This window comes from Trachinotus anak, unplaced genomic scaffold (assembly GCF_046630095.1).
Source record: "Trachinotus anak isolate AG129_WGS33_773 ecotype Australia unplaced genomic scaffold, CSIRO_AGI_Tana_v1 ptg000005l, whole genome shotgun sequence".
Classification (NCBI taxonomy): domain Eukaryota; kingdom Metazoa; phylum Chordata; class Actinopteri; order Carangiformes; family Carangidae; genus Trachinotus; species Trachinotus anak.
The window spans coordinates 7,935,181-7,955,086 of NW_027273856.1; the positions used below are offsets into that span (position 1 = coordinate 7,935,181).

General features: G+C 40.5%; 1 protein-coding gene across 2 annotated transcripts in view; it reads left to right on the forward strand.

Annotated features, from left to right (window-relative positions):
- Window positions 1–17,717, forward strand: part of nat16 (N-acetyltransferase 16) — a 39,489-nt gene extending 21,772 nt beyond the window's left edge. For both annotated transcript variants that reach the window (XM_071478165.1, XM_071478166.1), the window contains 4 exons: window positions 3,880–4,105; window positions 5,720–5,944; window positions 6,093–6,436; window positions 6,672–17,717. In XM_071478165.1, the coding sequence (XP_071334266.1) occupies window positions 3,880–4,105; window positions 5,720–5,944; window positions 6,093–6,436; window positions 6,672–6,900 (1,024 nt within the window). In that variant the 3' untranslated portion in view covers window positions 6,901–17,717. The remainder of the gene's footprint in view (window positions 1–3,879; window positions 4,106–5,719; window positions 5,945–6,092; window positions 6,437–6,671) is intronic.
- Window positions 17,718–19,906: the final 2,189 nt, after the last annotated feature.

Sequence of the window (19,906 nt, forward strand, 5' to 3'; positions counted from 1 at the left end):
GAGAAAGGTAGTGAAAATAGCTGTGTTCATTGTTAGACTCTGTCTTCTTCAGTTTTATAAACTTTTCCACTGTCACATGTGACTCAAATATGTCTTCTTCAAGCTTCAAGCTCAACTGAAGCTTTAGCACGTGAAGATTCTGTGCAACACCGTTCTTGAGAATTTCACCTGGTTCCTGGAATCTGCCTGAATCTCCATACTTGTTTGGGAACAGTCCTGAACGCTCCTTCCACATCTGTGACACTTTTGTCTTCACATTCTCCTCATTTTCTATAGTTTATCTTTCACCTCCTTGTATTTCTCAAACCAGTGTCATATTTATTATATGAGCTTTCTATCCACTCTTGTACTATTGGACAGATTTATAGCACAGATATTCCTCATGATTTTTTTTCTTTGTCTTGCCACTGCATTCTGAGTCATTGTGCAGTATGCACCTTGGATCCCATTGTGCTGCTGTGCTCTGTTTGTAGTGACCTGGCCACCTCTTCTATCTACAAGTGGAATATCCTAAACCTATCACTCCATTGCTTTTCCTTAGTCCCTACCTGTTGCAGTGAAAACACTAAATCCTTGGATGCCACTATATTAATATACTGATAGGTGGTTTGTATCTGGCTCAGGACACTGGGCTTGATAGTCACTTAGCCCTGGCTTCCTGGCCCTCCTTTCTCTGGGGTTGCATAGTCTCTAGGGTCTGGACTTGAGGTGCAATCCTTTCCTCTTGCTTTGTTGGGAGTTTTGAGGTCCAGTGGCGATCCTAGACTTTGGAGGGTCCCAAAAAAAGAAGCTCGTCAAAACCCATGAAGAACCCCCCCACCCCCCATGCAGACTATTGGAAGAGGCTACAATTTACAGACATTCCTTGAATGCCTCACATGCCGACAATGGGTAGATGCTACAACAGCACACATCATCAGGGGCCCCATTTGGGGAGGTGGAGGGGTGGGTTGGGGCACCAGTAGTGCACTGTATAGTCTTTATGGGAGGCTTAAGGGGTATGTAGTTGTCATTGCAAAATGTACCAATATGAGGGGCTAGTGGGGGCCCATTTACCCTTGGGTGCCCCAAACATTTGCCTGGTTTGCCTCTCCTGACAGTGGGCCTCTGTGCAGGTCTTGATAAATGTGGCCATGTCGCTCCACGACCATCTTACTACACAAATGGACATGTCTATCTTCTACGTTGTTGACTTGGAAGTACCACTTCAGTACAGTCCTCTTCTTTCCCGTGTTTTTCTGGCTTCCCAGCTCCCATGTGATTGTGTAACCCTTAAGAATAAAGCTGCCCTCTGTGTTTGTGTGGCCATCTGTGAGTTTAGCCCCTTCAGTCCCACTAATCCTCACTCTTTACATCCAACCGTCCTCAATGGGGCAGATGTGGTCCACGCAGAGGGGGACCAAATGGCAAGGCTGAAGTTAATGCAGGACAGCTACACTTGGAGACTGACTGTTGTTCTTCAGTTTCCTTGATGTGTCATAAACAGTGTAAGTCAATGAGCGAGAGTCTCTCTCTGGGAGACTTTTTGTTGAATATGTTTCCACAGTGTGTAATTGTGTTCATCAGGTTGTTCTGTCCAGAGTTGCTGTGGCAGGTCGGACTAATACCAAAATGTTCCCTGTCACATCCTAATGCCTTGTATCTGTGTGGGATTAGCATGAAGAAAGGGATGAGGGGGTGACCATGGTCAGGTTCTACGGGAATGGGTCCTATGAGTGCAGTGCCTCTGGTTCTAAGATCCAGATTGTGCCAGGAATTCAAGACTGGATTTATGTTGTGTTAGCTTCATGTTGTCAGTCAACAGCAGTACCCAGATTGGTGTCTGATGAGTCTGTTGTTATCTGGTGTTTTGGTGTTATTTCCGTCATCCACTGAGATATACTGTTTGCTCAGTCTGACACCTGTATAGAAGTCTCATGAGTGTCAATTTAATTGTATTGTTTCAGTAGCCATAACCAGTCTTAAGCTAACTAAACTGTGTTTGACTTCAGGTCTCCTGGTTATTATACTTCCATTGACATGCATTGACCACATAGTGCCACCCATAGTTAGGGCTGGGTATTGTTTGAGACTGTTTGTCATCAGTGTATTAGTGCAGACCTTGTCTGTAACTCAAGTACTGGCTACTTGTCATTAGCAGGACAAAGGCTGCAGGTAAAAGTGGGAAAACTGATCAGTGGGTGCAACCTACACAATTTGATCAATATTCAATACCTATTGAGATCAACACCCAATCCTACCCATATGTCATCATTTACTTATATTTTGTTGTATCTTATCATATTGTATCCCTTCTGTTTTGTATTCTTTTGCTTTCTTTTTGCACACGCATGTTTTATTGGTTTTGATCTCATCACTGCATCATGTGTTAATGTGTTTGAACCTAATTAAATATAAAACTCTTAGGAGCCTCTTGTTTTTGTTTTTCCGAGAGACCTTCAGTATCTTCTTCAGTATCATTAAATATTGAATATTAATTACATTTTGCTGGTCAAATGACACTGCTGCCAGAAGACCCTCACCCCATCTGAGTACAGTAACAGTAATATGGGCAACATGTTGGGCTCATAACTTTGTGATTAAACTATTGTGTATTTCTCCATTACATCTTGGAGTCTTAGTTAAGCTATGGACAAATACCCATGTTTGTAATGTGGAGTGGGTATCAGAGGGTATTAGTGTACAGATTAGGGGGGGTGAGGGTATGGATTTACAGGCTTTATGGGGAAAGACAGGGATCAAAATATGTGCCAGTCTTCACTTCCTGTGTCTGTTGTCATCTGTCTGTTTCTCTTTGTCTTCATTCTGTCTCATTGTTTTTGGTTCCTCTGGTCCATTCATACACCTTCCCTCGTCTTTTACCAAGTATCTACTTCATCTACCTGGCACTTATCTTTCCCAGCAATTGTGTGTTTAATTCTCCTTTGGTTAGTGCTTTGGCACAATGGTTGTGCTTGTGTTGACTCAGATTGTGGAATGAAGTAGTTGTAACAGCTGAGAGGCTGATGATGTGCACTGCGGCATGCATCGCGTGGTACAGGCTTGATTGGTCATATGGCAGCATTCTCACTTCCAGTGCTGTGCTAATTTCGTCCCTTTCTTCCCCTTTTCTTTTTCAGTTCCAAGTGAAGATTGACTATTATTAAGATTACTGATGTATTAATGCTTAGGATTCTGGATTCAATGTCCCTAGGGTTGTTTTTTTTCATTTGTAAAATAAGGCCTAGTTTCTAAATTTACATTTGGATGTCAAATACAGATTCCTCCAAAATTCTCACCTAAGTATTCATCCTGTCTCAGTCCTGACTTCTCAGTGTCCCTCTCCTTCCATCCCTCTGTCTCTAATACAGATCAGATAGTGTAGGCTACTGGGATGAGTGTGGTGTTGCTGCTGATGTTGTGATTGGTGATCAATAGGGATGTACTTTGTGTTTTTTTCTTTGTGCCTTCAGCCACTGATTTGATTATTCTTTATGTCATTGTATCACTTTAGTTGGCAGAGAAATGATTGACTGTGTTATACTAAGATTTTCATTTTGTGTGGAGTGGACAAGGTTGTTTTATGTTGTTGGATTGATAACATCATGAAGAACATCAGATACAAACAGCTGTTATCCAAGAAGACATGTCTTTGAAGCTTGTTGTTGCCTCCAATCAAAAGATGGACTTTGTGTTTTTCTACACCACCCAGAACCTGTCAAGATCTCTCAGGTTAGGACAGCTCCTGAGCTCTCCTAAACCCTGGTTTAAGAAAGTGTTTTTATATCACTTTGTCACTTTCAACTGGTCATCTTTGACTGGTTGAGAATGACAGCCTGCTCTGAGACACTTGATAAATACAATCCAAAATAACCTCTGCTCCACTTTGTATCTCATCAGTTGTGTCGCGATGAAGATTGACACCAGCCTGACTATGCCCCAGCTCCCAGAGTCTCTGTCCCAGGCAGGCCTACAGTTCGCTGTGGCCACTGAGGAGGACTTCGACGAGATCATGGCTATGAGCCAGGACATCTATGGAGGCCTTGACTACTTGCCCACTAGGTACACCAGCTGGCTGAGGGAGACCAACCGCACAGTCATACTGGCCCGCAAACAGGGAAAAGTGGTAAGTCTAACGAGGAGTCAATATAGTCTGAAAATATTTCAAAACTATGGGGTTAAGAAAATCCTGATCATTATATATGGACTGAAAGGAAGCCACCACCCCGCACTAATGTGAACAAACCATCATGCATAATCAGATAAAGCTCTTTTTACTTACTTTAACTGATTGTGACTTTGATTATTGAATTTAAAACTGTAATGCCTCATACTAGAAGACTACTAAGACTACTTTGATTAAATTTGGTATTTCAAAGTTTTTTGGAAAGCTGTATGAGGGCAGCAGGCCCAGTGGCATGAGGCTTTGCCCAGGTGTCCTCTTCAGCCATGTCCTCTAGCTCCTCCTGTGGTCTCAAGGTACAGTGCAAATTCAGTATTCAGACCCTTACATTTTTTGGCTGGACTGTAACAGCGGACCAGCCCTATAAAACACTAATGTCACTGACTGACTGAGTGATAAGGTTACACCATTGGTTGGCCAGCTGACTGTTGGAGTTTCTTGGACTCTCTCAGCTGACGATGCATGTCAGAGCAAAAACAAGCCACGCAGAGGAAGGAACTGCCTGCAGAGCTCAGAGACACGATTGTGTAGAGGCTCAGATCTATGGACAGCTACAAAAACATTTCTGCTGCACTGAAGGTTCAAGAGCTCAGTGGCCCCCATCATTCTTACATGAAGAAGTTTGGAATAGCCGGGACTCTTCCAGAGCTGAACCTGGACTAACTGAGACATCAGGGAGAAGGATCTTGGTGAGAGAGGAAACCAAGAAGCTGATGGTCACTCTTGCCTCCAGAGATGCTGTGTGGAGATGGAGAAACTTCCAGAAGGACAACAATCACTGCAGACCTCCACTGATCTGGGCTTTATGGCAGTGTGTCCAGACGAAGCCTCTCCTCAGTGACAGGTTATAAAAAAGCAGCTAAAGGTCCCTGAGACTGACAGGGACCAGATTCTCTGGTCTGATTAAACCAGGACTGAACTGTTTGGTCATTACTAAGAGTGATGTCTGGAGGAAACTGGGCACTGCTCATCACCTGCCCAACATCCTCCCAATGATAAAGCATGATGGAGGCAGCATCAGACTGACGGGGAAAGGGAGACTGGTCAGGACTGAGGAAAAGCACAGAAAGATCCTTAATGAGAACCTGGTCCAGAGCTTAGGACCTCACACTGGGCTGAAGGTTCACCTTCCAACAGGACAATGACCCCCAAGCACACAGGCACGACAACACAGGAGTGGCTTAGTGATTGTCCTTGAGTGGACCAGCCAGAACTCTATCCAACATCTGGAGAGGCTTGTCAATGTCTGTCCATCTGTGGTCCCCATCAACCTGACAGAGCTTGATGATCTGCAGCTAAGAATGGAAGAAAATCCCCAAATCCAGGTGGCAAAGTTTATCACATCATACCGAGGAAGACTGGAGGCTGTAATCACTGCAAAAGGTGCTTCAACTAAATACTGAGTAAAAGGTCTGAATACTTATGTCATATTTCAGTTTTACAAAGATGGTTGGATGAATGGATGTAGTAGGTTCCAAAAGTTCTAAAAGGGACAATGTCAATGTCAATGTGACCGAACGTTTTTTGTCATCCGTCTTCCTCTGTGATGCTTGACAGATTGCTCTGGAGTCGGTGTGTGTGATTGATGATGGGGAGACCATGCTGGTGGAAGGTCTCCGTGTTGCTCCTCAGGAAAGGGGCAAAGGCGTTGCAGGAGTTCTGCTGCGTTTTTGCTCTGAACTGGTCAAAACCAAGTACCCAGAGGTTAAAGTAAGCCGCCTGACCCGTGATGATCAGCTTGGACCCAAGGACTTCCAGAAGTATCGCATCATAACCAAGCAGGTATGAGCCACAAACAAATAATAAAATCCCTGCCTTTATCTTGATCTATGCTTGTTGGTAATGACCAACATGCTTCATTCAAAATGCTACAGTCTTGCATTTACTGTTGTGATTCTTTGTCAGCTCACATGTTGTCTTTTGCCCACAGGGTATTCTGCTGGTGCGCTTCAGGGCTGAAGATCTCAAACTCCATCTGTCTGAGCTTGGTCTGGGTGGAGACATTCAATCCTCTTTGTCCATCCCTTCCTCTAACTCTCCTCCGGTGCGTCTTGACCACTCAGCTATTCACCGGCTGTATCTGACCACTGAGCTGATGCAGGGGGTCCTTCCTAATTCCACCATCATTCAAGACTGGCAGCCATTCAAGTTGTTGCCCAGTAACATGGCCATCCTGCTGAAGAAGGACATCGACTGGATGGTGGATGATGTGTCCAACCCTACCGTGGCCAGCCTCTGTACCTTCCCTTTTAGGGTGCCCATTGGAGATGACTGGTAAGTGTCCATTCTTTACTTACTCATAATGCCAAGCAGATGTCGCAAGTTTAGTCAGGCACAACTGCTGTCCGGAGATAGGTGTACGAAAGTGGCATGAACTGCTGTCTACCATAGTATCCTTTGATAGTAACAGTGGCTTTAAGATACTCATGACATTTAAGGCAGACGATGTGCATTTTCAGAATAAGCCTTTCATTTCACTCAGTCATCTGATGCACTGTTTTTGAACCAGGTATTACCTGAATATTGACATGTTCGGTAAAGACCTCAACCTGGCTCGGCAGCAGTTCTTGTGCCACCTGCAGCGCCACACCGCCACTCTGAAGGGTCATGTGATGTGCCAGATGTTCCTGGACCCACCGCTCTGGAAGCCCATGGCCGAATTCTGCCGCAACACCTTGAGCGTGGAGCTGGTGAAGGAGTACACCGAGCAGTGCGTGGTCGAGTCAGACCTCGCTTAGTTGCAGAAGGTGGATGTAAGGGAGTAGAAGGTGAAGAAACCAGAAAGGAAGGAAGACAAGGGTCTAGCCAACAATGAATGGACACAACTCAATTACGCTTAACAGAAAACTCAACCTTCTCTACTGAGACAGAAGCCAAACAAAATGTCATTTCTAGAAAACTTCTAAGAATGCAGTGAGTTTGACCAAACAGTACACAAATAAATATAAAGCGTGGACATAAAATCACAAACACATCATGTAATTAGCTACAACAGGTCTAAATTAAAGTGATGTCTTCATTTAAGTAAAATTTTTAAGGCTGTAGTTTTATGACATATTTAATATTCTGCGCCCCCACTTTATATAAAGAGGGGGTACTTAATAGTATAAACACCTTTTAGTGGAAGTCTTCTTGGGTCAAAATTTTGGACTGGATCCAAAACAGACCCATGGGAAATACATTCATATCCAACGTTCTCAATTTGATTTTGAAAACAGGCCTAATCTGAATTGAGCCTAAGGGCAATCAAACCCACCTGATCCCAGGGTCATTGCGTTAGCTTGTCTAGGTAGTCTGCAACTGCTCAAAGGTGCAAATGTGGGTGTCAGAGTTGAATGCAGTCCAATACAACAATGCTTACAAACTATTGCCTCAAAAATATTTACAAAGTTGACTCATCATCTTATAAGCTTAGGTTAAATTTGAAGTTGATTGCAGGTGTTTTTGATTTTATGTTCACCCCATGTCTCATGACATGGAAAGGTTTAATTAGCGTGCTGAGCCTGGGGAAGCTTTCTCACACCAGTAGCAGTACTGAAACCTAAAACTCTAAAACAGTCAACATGCAAATGATGTTCTCTGAGGGAAAAAATGAAGTACCCTCAGGGTATCTTGAATTTTTCATCTCTGTTCTTTCTGTAAATATGAAACTTCAAAATATGTACACAAACTGAGTTGGATTAGTAAAATCTGCACAGCTCTGAGGGCACTTTATTAAAACTACACAGAGATGTTGTGTCGAAGTTAGAATGAGAAGGAATAGGTCAGGATCAAATAGGTGTAATTCACAGATGCCGTCACTCTAATGCTGGAGGGTGCATCTGATAACTAGCATGACTTTAGAACAGCAGCAACAAATCTCTGCAGAAACAACAAACAAAGCCTGTTAGTGAAATGAACATGCTCAGTCTTTTCAATTTAATCTTCGTTATAGTCAAAGTTATGTCTTAGCTTTTGTCTTTTTTGTTTATTATTATTATTATTATTATTATTATTATTATCATCATCATTAAGTTACTAATTTAACGTTTTACTTAAATGCTGCAATAAAATGTTAACAGAGATGATTAACTAATGAAGCGGTAAGGTATAATCTAGGCTTACTTCTGTAAATTGCTAGCGTAAAGCCAAACAAAAAGCTAATGCTTGAAAATGTTTAACATTACTGTGCAGTTTACTAATTACTTCAGCTAATGCAGGGAGAAGGAGCAGGGCGGAAATAACTGTTAGAATTAACAGAGACATAATGTTATATATTTAACCATCACTAATATTAGCTGGTAAAATAAAAGTGTTCTCTCTGTAACTATTCAAGAGCAGTGTTAAGAGACAGTTCAGCCATGTTAGAGCAAACTAATCTCTAGTTTGTAGTCTAGACATGAACAGAAGATTGTTCGTCATGCCATGGCCACGGACAATACTCTTTTCTACACAGCTGGCATTTGTCCATTGGAATCAGGACATCGAAAGCCCAGAGTCCCTTTTAAGGGAGATGTCCAGAAGGCATCCTAATGTGATACCCCAACCACGTATCCAAAATCTTGTTTGAGGGTTGGAACATTGATCAATTGATAAATTAGGAGCTTTGCCCTGACCATGATAAACCAGTACAGTGCCCACATTATGGCCGATGAAGCACCCAGGTGTCTGTTGATCTTGCGTTTAATCTCATTCTCACTTGTGAACAAGACCCCAAGACCCTCAATTACACTTAACAGAAAACTCAACCTTCTCTACTGAGACAGAAGCCAAACAAAATGTCTTTTCTAGAAAACTTCTAAGAATGCAGTGAGTTTGACCAAACAGTACACAAATAAATATAAAGCGTGGACATAAAATCACAAACACATCATGTAATTAGCTACAACAGGTCTAAATTAAAGTGATGTCTTCATTTAAGTAAAATTTTTAAGGCTGTAGTTTTATGACATATTTAATATTCTGCGCCCCCACTTTATATAAAGAGGGGGTACTTAATAGTATAAACACCTTTTAGTGGAAGTCTTCTTGGGTCAAAATTTTGGACTGGATCCAAAACAGACCCATGGGAAATACATTCATACCCAACGTTCTCAATTTGATTTTGAAAACAGGCCTAATCTGAATTGAGCCTAAGGGCAATCAAACCCACCTGATCCCAGGGTCATTGCGTTAGCTTGTCTAGGTAGTCTGCAACTGCTCAAAGGTGCAAATGTGGGTGTCAGAGTTGAATGCAGTCCAATACAACAATGCTTACAAACTATTGCCTCAAAAATATTTACAAAGTTGACTCATCATCTTATAAGCTTAGGTTAAATTTGAAGTTGATTGCAGGTGTTTTTGATTTTATGTTCACCCCATGTCTCATGACATGGAAAGGTTTAATTAGCGTGCTGAGCCTGGGGAAGCTTTCTCACACCAGTAGCAGTACTGAAACCTAAAACTCTAAAACAGTCAACATGCAAATGATGTTCTCTGAGGGAAAAAATGAAGTACCCTCAGGGTATCTTGAATTTTTCATCTCTGTTCTTTCTGTAAATATGAAACTTCAAAATATGTACACAAACTGAGTTGGATTAGTAAAATCTGCACAGCTCTGAGGGCACTTTATTAAAACTACACAGAGATGTTGTGTCGAAGTTAGAATGAGAAGGAATAGGTCAGGATCAAATAGGTGTAATTCACAGATGCCGTCACTCTAATGCTGGAGGGTGCATCTGATAACTAGCATGACTTTAGAACAGCAGCAACAAATCTCTGCAGAAACAACAAACAAAGCCTGTTAGTGAAATGAACATGCTCAGTCTTTTCAATTTAATCTTCGTTATAGTCAAAGTTATGTCTTAGCTTTTGTCTTTTTTGTTTATTATTATTATTATTATTATTATTATTATCATCATCATTAAGTTACTAATTTAACGTTTTACTTAAATGCTGCAATAAAATGTTAACAGAGATGATTAACTAATGAAGCGGTAAGGTATAATCTAGGCTTACTTCTGTAAATTGCTAGCGTAAAGCCAAACAAAAAGCTAATGCTTGAAAATGTTTAACATTACTGTGCAGTTTACTAATTACTTCAGCTAATGCAGGGAGAAGGAGCAGGGCGGAAATAACTGTTAGAATTAACAGAGACATAATGTTATATATTTAACCATCACTAATATTAGCTGGTAAAATAAAAGTGTTCTCTCTGTAACTATTCAAGAGCAGTGTTAAGAGACAGTTCAGCCATGTTAGAGCAAACTAATCTCTAGTTTGTAGTCTAGACATGAACAGAAGATTGTTCGTCATGCCATGGCCACGGACAATACTCTTTTCTACACAGCTGGCATTTGTCCATTGGAATCAGGACATCGAACAGTTTAATCTGTGAAGTGTTGATCCACCATGAGCATCCAGAACAGCTCACATCATTTTCATACCCATCAAACAGTTCAGTGAACCCTCGTGCTCTGTTTGGAAGCATCTGTTTGTCCACTGTAATTTGTCATCTGATAATGGAAGCAACCATTTTAACAATAATCATTCTTGGCTCCAGTTTTTAGCCACACTAACTGTGGTTTTAGGGATAGCAGGTCCTCCACTTTTGTCCCAACTGAACTATCTTTAACTATTGGCTATTAACTCCAACTATTGGCTGTATTGTCATGAAATTTGGTTCAAACATTCATGGTCCTCAGAATCTATAGTGACTCTGGTAATCCCATTACTTTGCATACTGCCACCAGCAGTCTAAGTTTTAGGTTAGACCTATCCTTTGAACAACTACGACACAGATTTGCCCAAAATTTGCTACAGACTCATTCATGCTACCCTCAGGATATATCTAGATAGAACACTGATCCTCTGACTTTTCATCCAGCACCAAGCACCATCATGAGGTCAGTGTTTCAGTTTGTCCAATACTTTGGTTTATGACCAAATACCTGAAAAACTAATGACATTCCCATTTTTGGTCAGTGCTTATTAGCAATTGTTAGCATTTAGCTCAAAGCACTGTGCTGTAGACTTGTTTCGTTGGTAAGTGGCCATGGTATAAGCACAATACCAGACACTTTTGTCTCCATATTCGAAAAATCATGAACTCCACTATACGTCTTTGGCCTACATCTGCCATTATCACCTATGTATTCAGCCTCCACTGGAGGCATAACAGCAGATCTCAAAGTGTTTTTAAATCTTCTCTGGTGATTAAAATAACACATTAGGCATATCCAAAACACTGCAGACACACTTATTACACTCACTAAAGCTCCCTTTAAATGTCCTTCTAGAGTGTGTACCACAGGACCATTAGTCTGAGACAAACATGAACATTTTATTGGAAAACACCTCAGTTTGTAGAGAACTATCTGACCTTCCCACTGCCTTGACCAGCTTTTATCTGGACCTGACCACCTTCTTCTTCTGGTATGCAATTTTCTAGGAAGTGAAGATGACTGGGCCTATTTTCTTTAAGGAAAGGTAAATTATGAGTTAGTCTTTAAAAATTTGACAGAAAGAAAATAAATGATTAAACCAACATCAACAACCTTTTTTAAATGATTAATATTTAGTGTGGCCATAATCCTCGACTTATTCCAGGGAGCGTAACTAAAGAGGAGGCCATTTTTACCCTATTGTTTGTGTAACCAAAGAAAGTCACCACTCATCTAAAGTGATGCCCTATCATTTGCTGCCTAGAGTGAAGGTGAAAATATGCAAGGTTGGAGAGGCCATGGTTGTAATTATTCACACAAGTTTGTTTCCCCGTGATCGTTATTTTCCTACCTTGGCAGAACAGAACCCAAACTGTGTTCTCATGATTCTGGTCCTGACATGATCCTCCTCAGTTTTAAATTGATATCCCAATAATGGTATCAGTGAGGAGCTGGCCCCCTACCGGCCCCCTTGTTCATCCTACTTACCATGCATTGTGCATTGTATTCCTATGCTGGATTAAGACATGTCCCCTGGTTTGGTGAGTGGGGTCTTGGTCCTGGTCACAGTGGCACAAGGCAACGCAAGGTGGCCCAAATTTACTTACAATTAGCCTCATCCTCAGATCTTTCTGACATTCCCTGGATTAATGTGGTGTGTAATCTGACCCACATCTGCAGTATTCTCCCAGTCAATGCCCAGATGTCCAGAAGGCATCCTAATGTGATACCCCAACCACGTATCCAAAATCATGTTTGAACATTGATCAATTGGTAAATTAAGAGCTTTGCCCTGACCATGATAAGCCAGTACAGTGCCCACGTTATGGCCAATGAAGCACCCAGGTGTCTGTTGATCTTGTGTTTAATCTCATTATCACTTGTGAACAAGACCCCAAGACACTTGAATTCCTTAAAGTGTGGTTGTTACTCTCTTTCAAATCAAAGTAAGTAGTGACCATCATTAACTATAGGTGAAGGCTGGGATGTATATCAACGGGTAAATCCAGTGCTAAGGTCCCTCTTCACCACAATGGTTTGGCACCTGCATGACTGCTGATGTGGCACCACCCTGCCTGTTGATACCACTTTCCATCTTACCCTTAGTTGTAAACAAGACCCCAGTAACTTAGGTTTCTTGCTTGTAGCTACTCACTCCCAAGTTATCAATCCACCATTTTCCACAAGATCACCATGGACTTTGTCTAATGATCATGAGAAGTCAGTTTGGTTTGTGTTTGTTTGTGATCACAAGAAAACGAAATGTGTTAATTTCAAGGCTATTACCTAACCTAAATACAACAACAATGACCATCCTAACCCATGTGCATCCTCTGTATGAAGATGATGTCTAGGAAGATGAAGATCTTAAAAGCCTTTGTCCAGTGAGAAATGTACATATGCAGCCCCTTCCCACACCAAACACACACACTACCATTTAGCATAGTCAACACTAACTAGCTGGGTAATCTTTGAAACATAATTTAGCTTGAGATTTTCCTCACAATCAAATACACCCTCTGTTAAGTTTAACCCTAACCTAACATAGCAAATAGGATATCCTGTTAAATATACTCATTAACTTATTTTTTGTTGTCTTGTCATAATAACATGTGATCCGTGTAAATATTGTACATTGTACTGAACAGGTACTGGAGCTTGTGTGATGCCAGAATGAAGACTTAATGTTAACACTTGAATGGCCTAAAACCTGATGAGAGCTTCACTCTGAGGAGACAAACAGTAGCCAGTTGTCAATATATCTCACAAAACTTGTCAACCTTTCATTGATCATCTTACTTTTTTTTTTAAATAAAACTTTCTACTTGCGATGTTCACTCCGTGTGCTCTGGTGCAGCCTCACTTTTAGCGCCCTTTCAGCATGGTCCTGAAATTAGAGATTGTTCTTTGTCCACTCACCTCAGGTCTTAAGACTTCTGGCCACTTTCTTTGTAAAAGGTTTTTTTCCCCCCATCTTTTAATCAAATTTGGTTCATCATTCATCTGAGGCCTCAGTATGCTTTAAACAAAGTAGGTTGTACAACATTTTGTTCAACAAATGTCAATGTAATACATCCAACCTGAACGACCAACAACCTCTGATATGACCCATAGGAGTGTCACCTGAAATAGCGCCCCTGCAGTGGCAGGTGTACCAGACCTTGGTGGCTATGGTTACAATAATAAACAGTCATGTCTTGGTTAGGTTTAGGAAAAGATGTTGATTTGGGTTAAAATAAGTAGTGATGTTACATGAGACGTTGAGGCTTTGAAGTGTGTGTCGAGTATAGCTGATGACATGTGAAGCCTTGTGTCTTGTTTGTACCATGTGACTGCTTTTGGTTTTAGTTCAAATTATAGGGCGACTGCAAAATTTGCTATTAGATCTCTGAGAGGAATGATGAATTTCATAGATTTGGTTGAACATTGATTGACATTGACTGGATTGCATTTGCAATGGCTCCACCAAAGATGACTTCTCCAGTCTGATAACACTTATTTCTCCTAATGAAATAACATTATGAAGTGAACATTATTATAGATTCTTTAAGTTTATTTAACTATATTTTTGTCAAGGACACATGTTGAGTGATTTTACAGTAACTACTTTAAAGGTATGCTTAGAATAAAGATACAATTATGGTTTCCCTTAAACTGATACTTTGTAATATACAGATGTTTGTATTTGCCTATTTTAAATTCTGGCTAGTAGATGTTGCTCTGTTAACATGAAGCATCAAGAAGTGAACCTTTTTCTCCAACCACTTTGCTGGATCGCCTCAGTGCTTCATGAAGCTTCATCTCACCATCACTAATAGTGGTACTTCCTCAACATTAGACAACGTTTGTCATCATGGTTACAATAATAACGACAAACAGTCAATGATAATAGAAACAACATAAACTGCTAGTTTCACTTGGGAATCAAACACCACTCTCCTGTGTCATATTCCTTTGTTGTCCCATCCATCCACCCCAACCTCCTCCTGATGTGGACGCTGTCGTTATACAAACTACGTCACTGCACGTTTCCCTTTGCTCCTGACATCATTACTATGACCACTAGATGTTGCCTAGCAACAAAACCTAACTATGGATCATAATAACCTGTTGTAAAGTACTTTGTTTAAGCATACTGGGGCCTTGAGGTTCAGTTTTGACCTGGTATCTCTTAAGTTTTTTGTGCTCAAACAAATTCCTTTTTAGCTGCTGGGGTCTTCACAGCTTCAATAAATCAGCATGGTCAGTTCTAATGGTTTTAAGGCTGCCATTTTGAGTTCTAGCTACTTCTCCTACAAACCTGAATGACTCTTAACTAAATGCAAAACAAAGCCTCTTTGATGGTTACAGCCTGTCAGCAGAAAGGGAGGCATGTCTTGTCTTGTGTGTGCACATTAACAATAACACTCTGATACCTTCAGTCTAAATCTTCATGTTAATTTCATGTTAAACAGTGACCCAGTCATCATCACATGTGAGAGAAAGCATCTTTTGGATGCTTTTATTTTGACACTCCAAACTCTGTGGCATTAACATGCAAATGAATCAGTAAGTCGTGTTTCTGCATTTCTCTGCCATGTTAATGAGCCATGTTCATTACATACAGGTGTTTACAGTTTTGTTAATAATTCCACCAATGGTGAAGAGATTATTAGAACCATCTGTGGTCTATAATGTTTAGAGCTTCACTTACTGAAAAAGAGTTTCTGCAGATTGAGATCAATCCAGAAAAATGTTGTTTGAGCAATATTATTGACCATTCTAAATTTGATCAAAAACATGTCTGCATACTGTAAAAAAAAAAAAGAAGACTGTTAAAAATGTAGCCCAACAGAATTTAACCTTTTTCAGTTCTACCATTTTCAAGTTGTAACTAATGGCTTTATCAATGATAATACATAATTTATTAATTTACATATAAATAATCTATTGATAAGGGCAACAGTTTGGTTTTGTGTGACAGCTGAACATTAACCTTTTTAATGCCATGTGTAAAACCAATAAGTTTATTAATAGTTTATGTGAAAATGCTTTCAACGTCAGTTAAATTTAGGTCACAAGATTCAGAGAAATTGGATGAATATATTTGGTGTTCTGAAACAGATCTGTTGGAACCAGGCACACTGGGACTAATCCCAGTGGATCATCAAAAAATCCATCAATCCATTATCTGGTCTGGACTCACCAGCCAATCACAACCAAGTTTCAACCCTCTCTGTCATGTTTAGCTGGAATAAAGCTAACCTCACCAGAGGACGGTTAATTACATTAATTAAGAATTAATTCATTGATTTAATTAACAGGTTCACCTTTAAATCTGATGATGGTTTAGTTTGTTTCCTTCACTGTCAATACTGACGATGATGGTTTAGATGTCTCAACACAATATCATCAAAACGGTTCATCTGCTGATAATCTTTGTTGCAGGTTTTAAACTAAAACACAGACACACGGACCCTTTAAGGTTTGGTGATGTTTGGGTTCTAAAACTACTAAGTCAGTGGAAAGATTGTGATTTGGGTCAAAAACAGCTGTTGTGTCAAAGAAGGAAACCGTCATCAAGAGAAATCTGGTTTAAAGAAACAGACTTTTGGCAGGAAAGCACCCATCCTGTACGATGACCTCTGACCTCTGAGGCTTTAAAACCTATAACAACGTTGCCACCAGTGGAAAACGTCTGTGTCTCTCTTTGCCAGTTAAATGTTAACCCTAACACCCGATTACCCATTAACAAAGCCATTAGTTACAACATATAAAACTTACAAATGGTCCACGATGCCGTACTGCTTGTATGGGCACACGTCGCCAACCCATACGAGTCAGGGTCGCCTTCATGCAGGATGTGTTTGATAATGAGGAAAATAAAAACATTAGATATTAAAGATGAACCAGCAGTGTCCCCAGTCCCGTTCGTCAGGTACAGGCTCTCCGAGAGCTTCGTGCCTGTGTTCACTTCACACTTTGTGCACAGACACACTGCTCAGTATTTGCAGCAGATGCTCTTATGCACAGTATTTTTCACTGGACGTGGATGCAGTGTGTGTGTTTAAAAGGAAACTCAGAGATGTGCCAAATTTCATGACTGAAAACTTAAACTAGATTTGTCAATTAGCTTAAAGAAATTTACAGTTTTTATTCTGAACACTGATCCATGAGTTAAATGTCTCTGTAGAGAACAACCCTGTAGCACACAGACAGAGGTCAGAGGTCAGAGGTTGAATGCGACACTGAACTGAATTAATGTAGGTTTTTTTTTTTATTTGGTTATTTAAAGCACTTTGTTTGAAACATGTGATGATGGTATACTTTGTATACAGGTGAATAAAATGCTAACACATTGTGCTGCAAACCCTCCTACAGGGTTACATATTATATTAATGTATGTTTTATGACTTACTGTACAAGCCATTGAGTTAGTGGGTAAAGCAGCATGCACTTTAGTTGTCTTTGGCAATAATAGATATGCTCCTATCTCCTGTACAGTAGCATCGACCTGTCGCACATCGTGATGTCCAGAAACAATCACACAGTTCCATGTGAGAAGCTTTTCTCTGTCAGTATGTTTCCTCAGTGCTGAACCATTTCACAGAAGACATGTAGACGTTTGTACATTCGTATGCGGTGGCACTGAAATGGCGACTATATTTTATTCTCAGAGCAGACTAACAACTATAAGATTAACACACTGAGAGGTTGAGATGGCTGTATTCTGAAAGAGTAGCGCGGGTTGGGTTAGTTAAGAGATAAAAACATTTAGTATAGTAGTTTGTGAGTAGTTAACTTTATGTGAGTGATTCCATTTTGTGAGACCTCATACTTTTACATTTCAGAGGGAAATATTGTCCTTTTTACTCCACTACATGAACCTTACAGCTGTAGTAATTTTGAAGACTAACGTTGTTACATGCAAAGTATAAATAAGATGCACTGCTGGAGTTTGAACCAGCCGGTGTGATGGGAGAAATGTGTAGGCTGCAAAGATCATTTTATTTTAATATGCAAACCTTCTTCTCTGTACATTAAATCTCTCTCTGTGCTCGATTTGTAGTGACTGCTTTATCATGGCTTGATAGGTGATGCCTTGGACCTCCAGGAGGGGGGACATGAACAAACCTGACTCATTTGTTGTATTTTAAGTAAAGACAAGCAACGAGTCTGTGTTTTCTCTCATATTATTTTCCTCCGTTTGAAGGATTTTTTTGGGGAAATCCTCTTCTTTGCTTTCATAGCAAATATATTTGGTACACAGCTGGAGTGAGGGCGCAGCTAGCCTAGCTTAGCATTAAAACTACAATCATGGAGTAACAGCTAGCCTGAGTGAAATAATAGGCCTGGCCGCGTCTCTAAAGCTCACTGTTTTAAACACTGTCTGGTTTACAGATACAGTAGTGACCAGCGTCTCCACCTGTATCACAGGGGACAGATAATAAGCACAGGCGATGGTTCTGCTCCGGACAGGTGTGATGGCACCAAACCACAGGCACTGCCCCTGTTCCAGCACAAAATACAAAACCAGGGATGATCTTTTTTACATTTTTGTTTATGTTCGAATCAATGACTGCACATAAAGATGGGTGACTGACAGCTCCTCAAAAATGAAGCCAAACATCTCAATCACCCCCTAGTGGCTGGTCTAGACTGACTCATGATTGGGTTGGGTGGCTGTATGGATGCGACCTCTATAAAGTGGTTCCACCCCTTGATCACTGCTGCGCCGACTCTTGCTCTAAATGACATCACCAGCAGAAAATGGCAGCTCTCGGATATTTTGGCTTTATTTTCATATGGTGGGAGGAAGTGGAGACGCGTCGTCCATCTTTAAATACAGTCATTAGAACAACCTAAACAAAGGAGACACAACATGTCAGTGAGCTTTAGAGGTGTTGGTGTATTTTTGAACTTGGCTGTTCCCCCTGCTTTTATGCTAAGCTAAGCTAACCATGTCGTGACTCTGGTATCCAACAGCTCACTCATGACAGAAGGTAGATAACTGTGTTTTCCAAAATGCTGAACTATTCTTAAGAGTCTGGAGTAAGGACTTGGTTAGCCTAGCTTAGCATAAAGACTGGGTTAGCAGCTCTGACCAGAAGTGAATGGCTAAACACCAGCAATATGTGGAGGACTGAGATATTTACTGTAAAACACATTAGTTCAACAGTGAACCCTCCATGTACATGTACTTCTGATATTTCACTACATTCCACTTTAAATACTACTTCTTTTATTTACATTCTGAATGCAGTATTATTCTACTCTGGTACTGACAGCTTTACTTAAATAAAGGATCAGTCATTTCCCAGTACTGTTCTCTCTAAGTCATTCTATGACATACATGTAATACTTTATTATAATAATTATGGTTTAGTTTTTTTTTTTTGTTGCACTCGGACAGTTGTTTAGTAGAATTATTATTTGTACAAATATTCTGATTTGGTCATCAATAAATCTGAAGTCACAGAGGAAACTGGTCCTCAGATCTCATCCTATAACTGGTCCAGTACGAATGTGGAGAAAATATATCATCAGAGTAACAAGGCTTTTCTCATACTTCAGGAATAATAACTGTGCAAGTGTGAGCTGTATATAAACTGTGAGTGTTACGGCCATAAAAAAAATGTGATTCATCCGCCACTTTCTAAACAAACACATGCAGCTGTGGGGCCCTCAGGCCCTCTGGCCCAGTTATAAAATCCTAACCAATGAGGGAGTCAGCTGACCTTACAGAAAAATCTGATTGGATAACTCTGATGGTTTTAGGACAGTAACCCTTTCATTTCTGAAGCAAACCTGACGGAACATGAGGCTAAAATTAGAATTAGGAAAATTATATTACTACAGAATAACATGAGAGTCGTCAGTACCCTAATCAGACTTTAAGAAATATTCATGTGCCCATATTTAATCTCACTGTTTCCGGTCACTGTAACTATCCACACCAGACTGGTGATAATGAATGACACACTGGTTATTATAGATGATATACTGGTGATCATGGGTGATGTACTGGTGCTGGCTGCCATATGAACAGCAGGTTTCTCGTGATATTCAACATGGACAGAGTCAAGACTGACAGGATCCCTCAGGGGCAGACTCAGATCTGAGTACAGAGAACGCCCCTCCACAGACCAGTAGAATCAGTAGAACCAGTAGAACCGCTTGGATATGATACAGTGCTAATATGAAGTTCATGAATTGTAGATGCAGTCTGAGCTGGTTGTTGCATCACTACAGGAAATTCTCCTCTCTATGATTATATTGATCAGTTATTCACTGTGATGGATTATGACATCACACAGACGTGTCACTCCACCAGTTCTGCACATTACAGTCAGTCAGCTGGTGC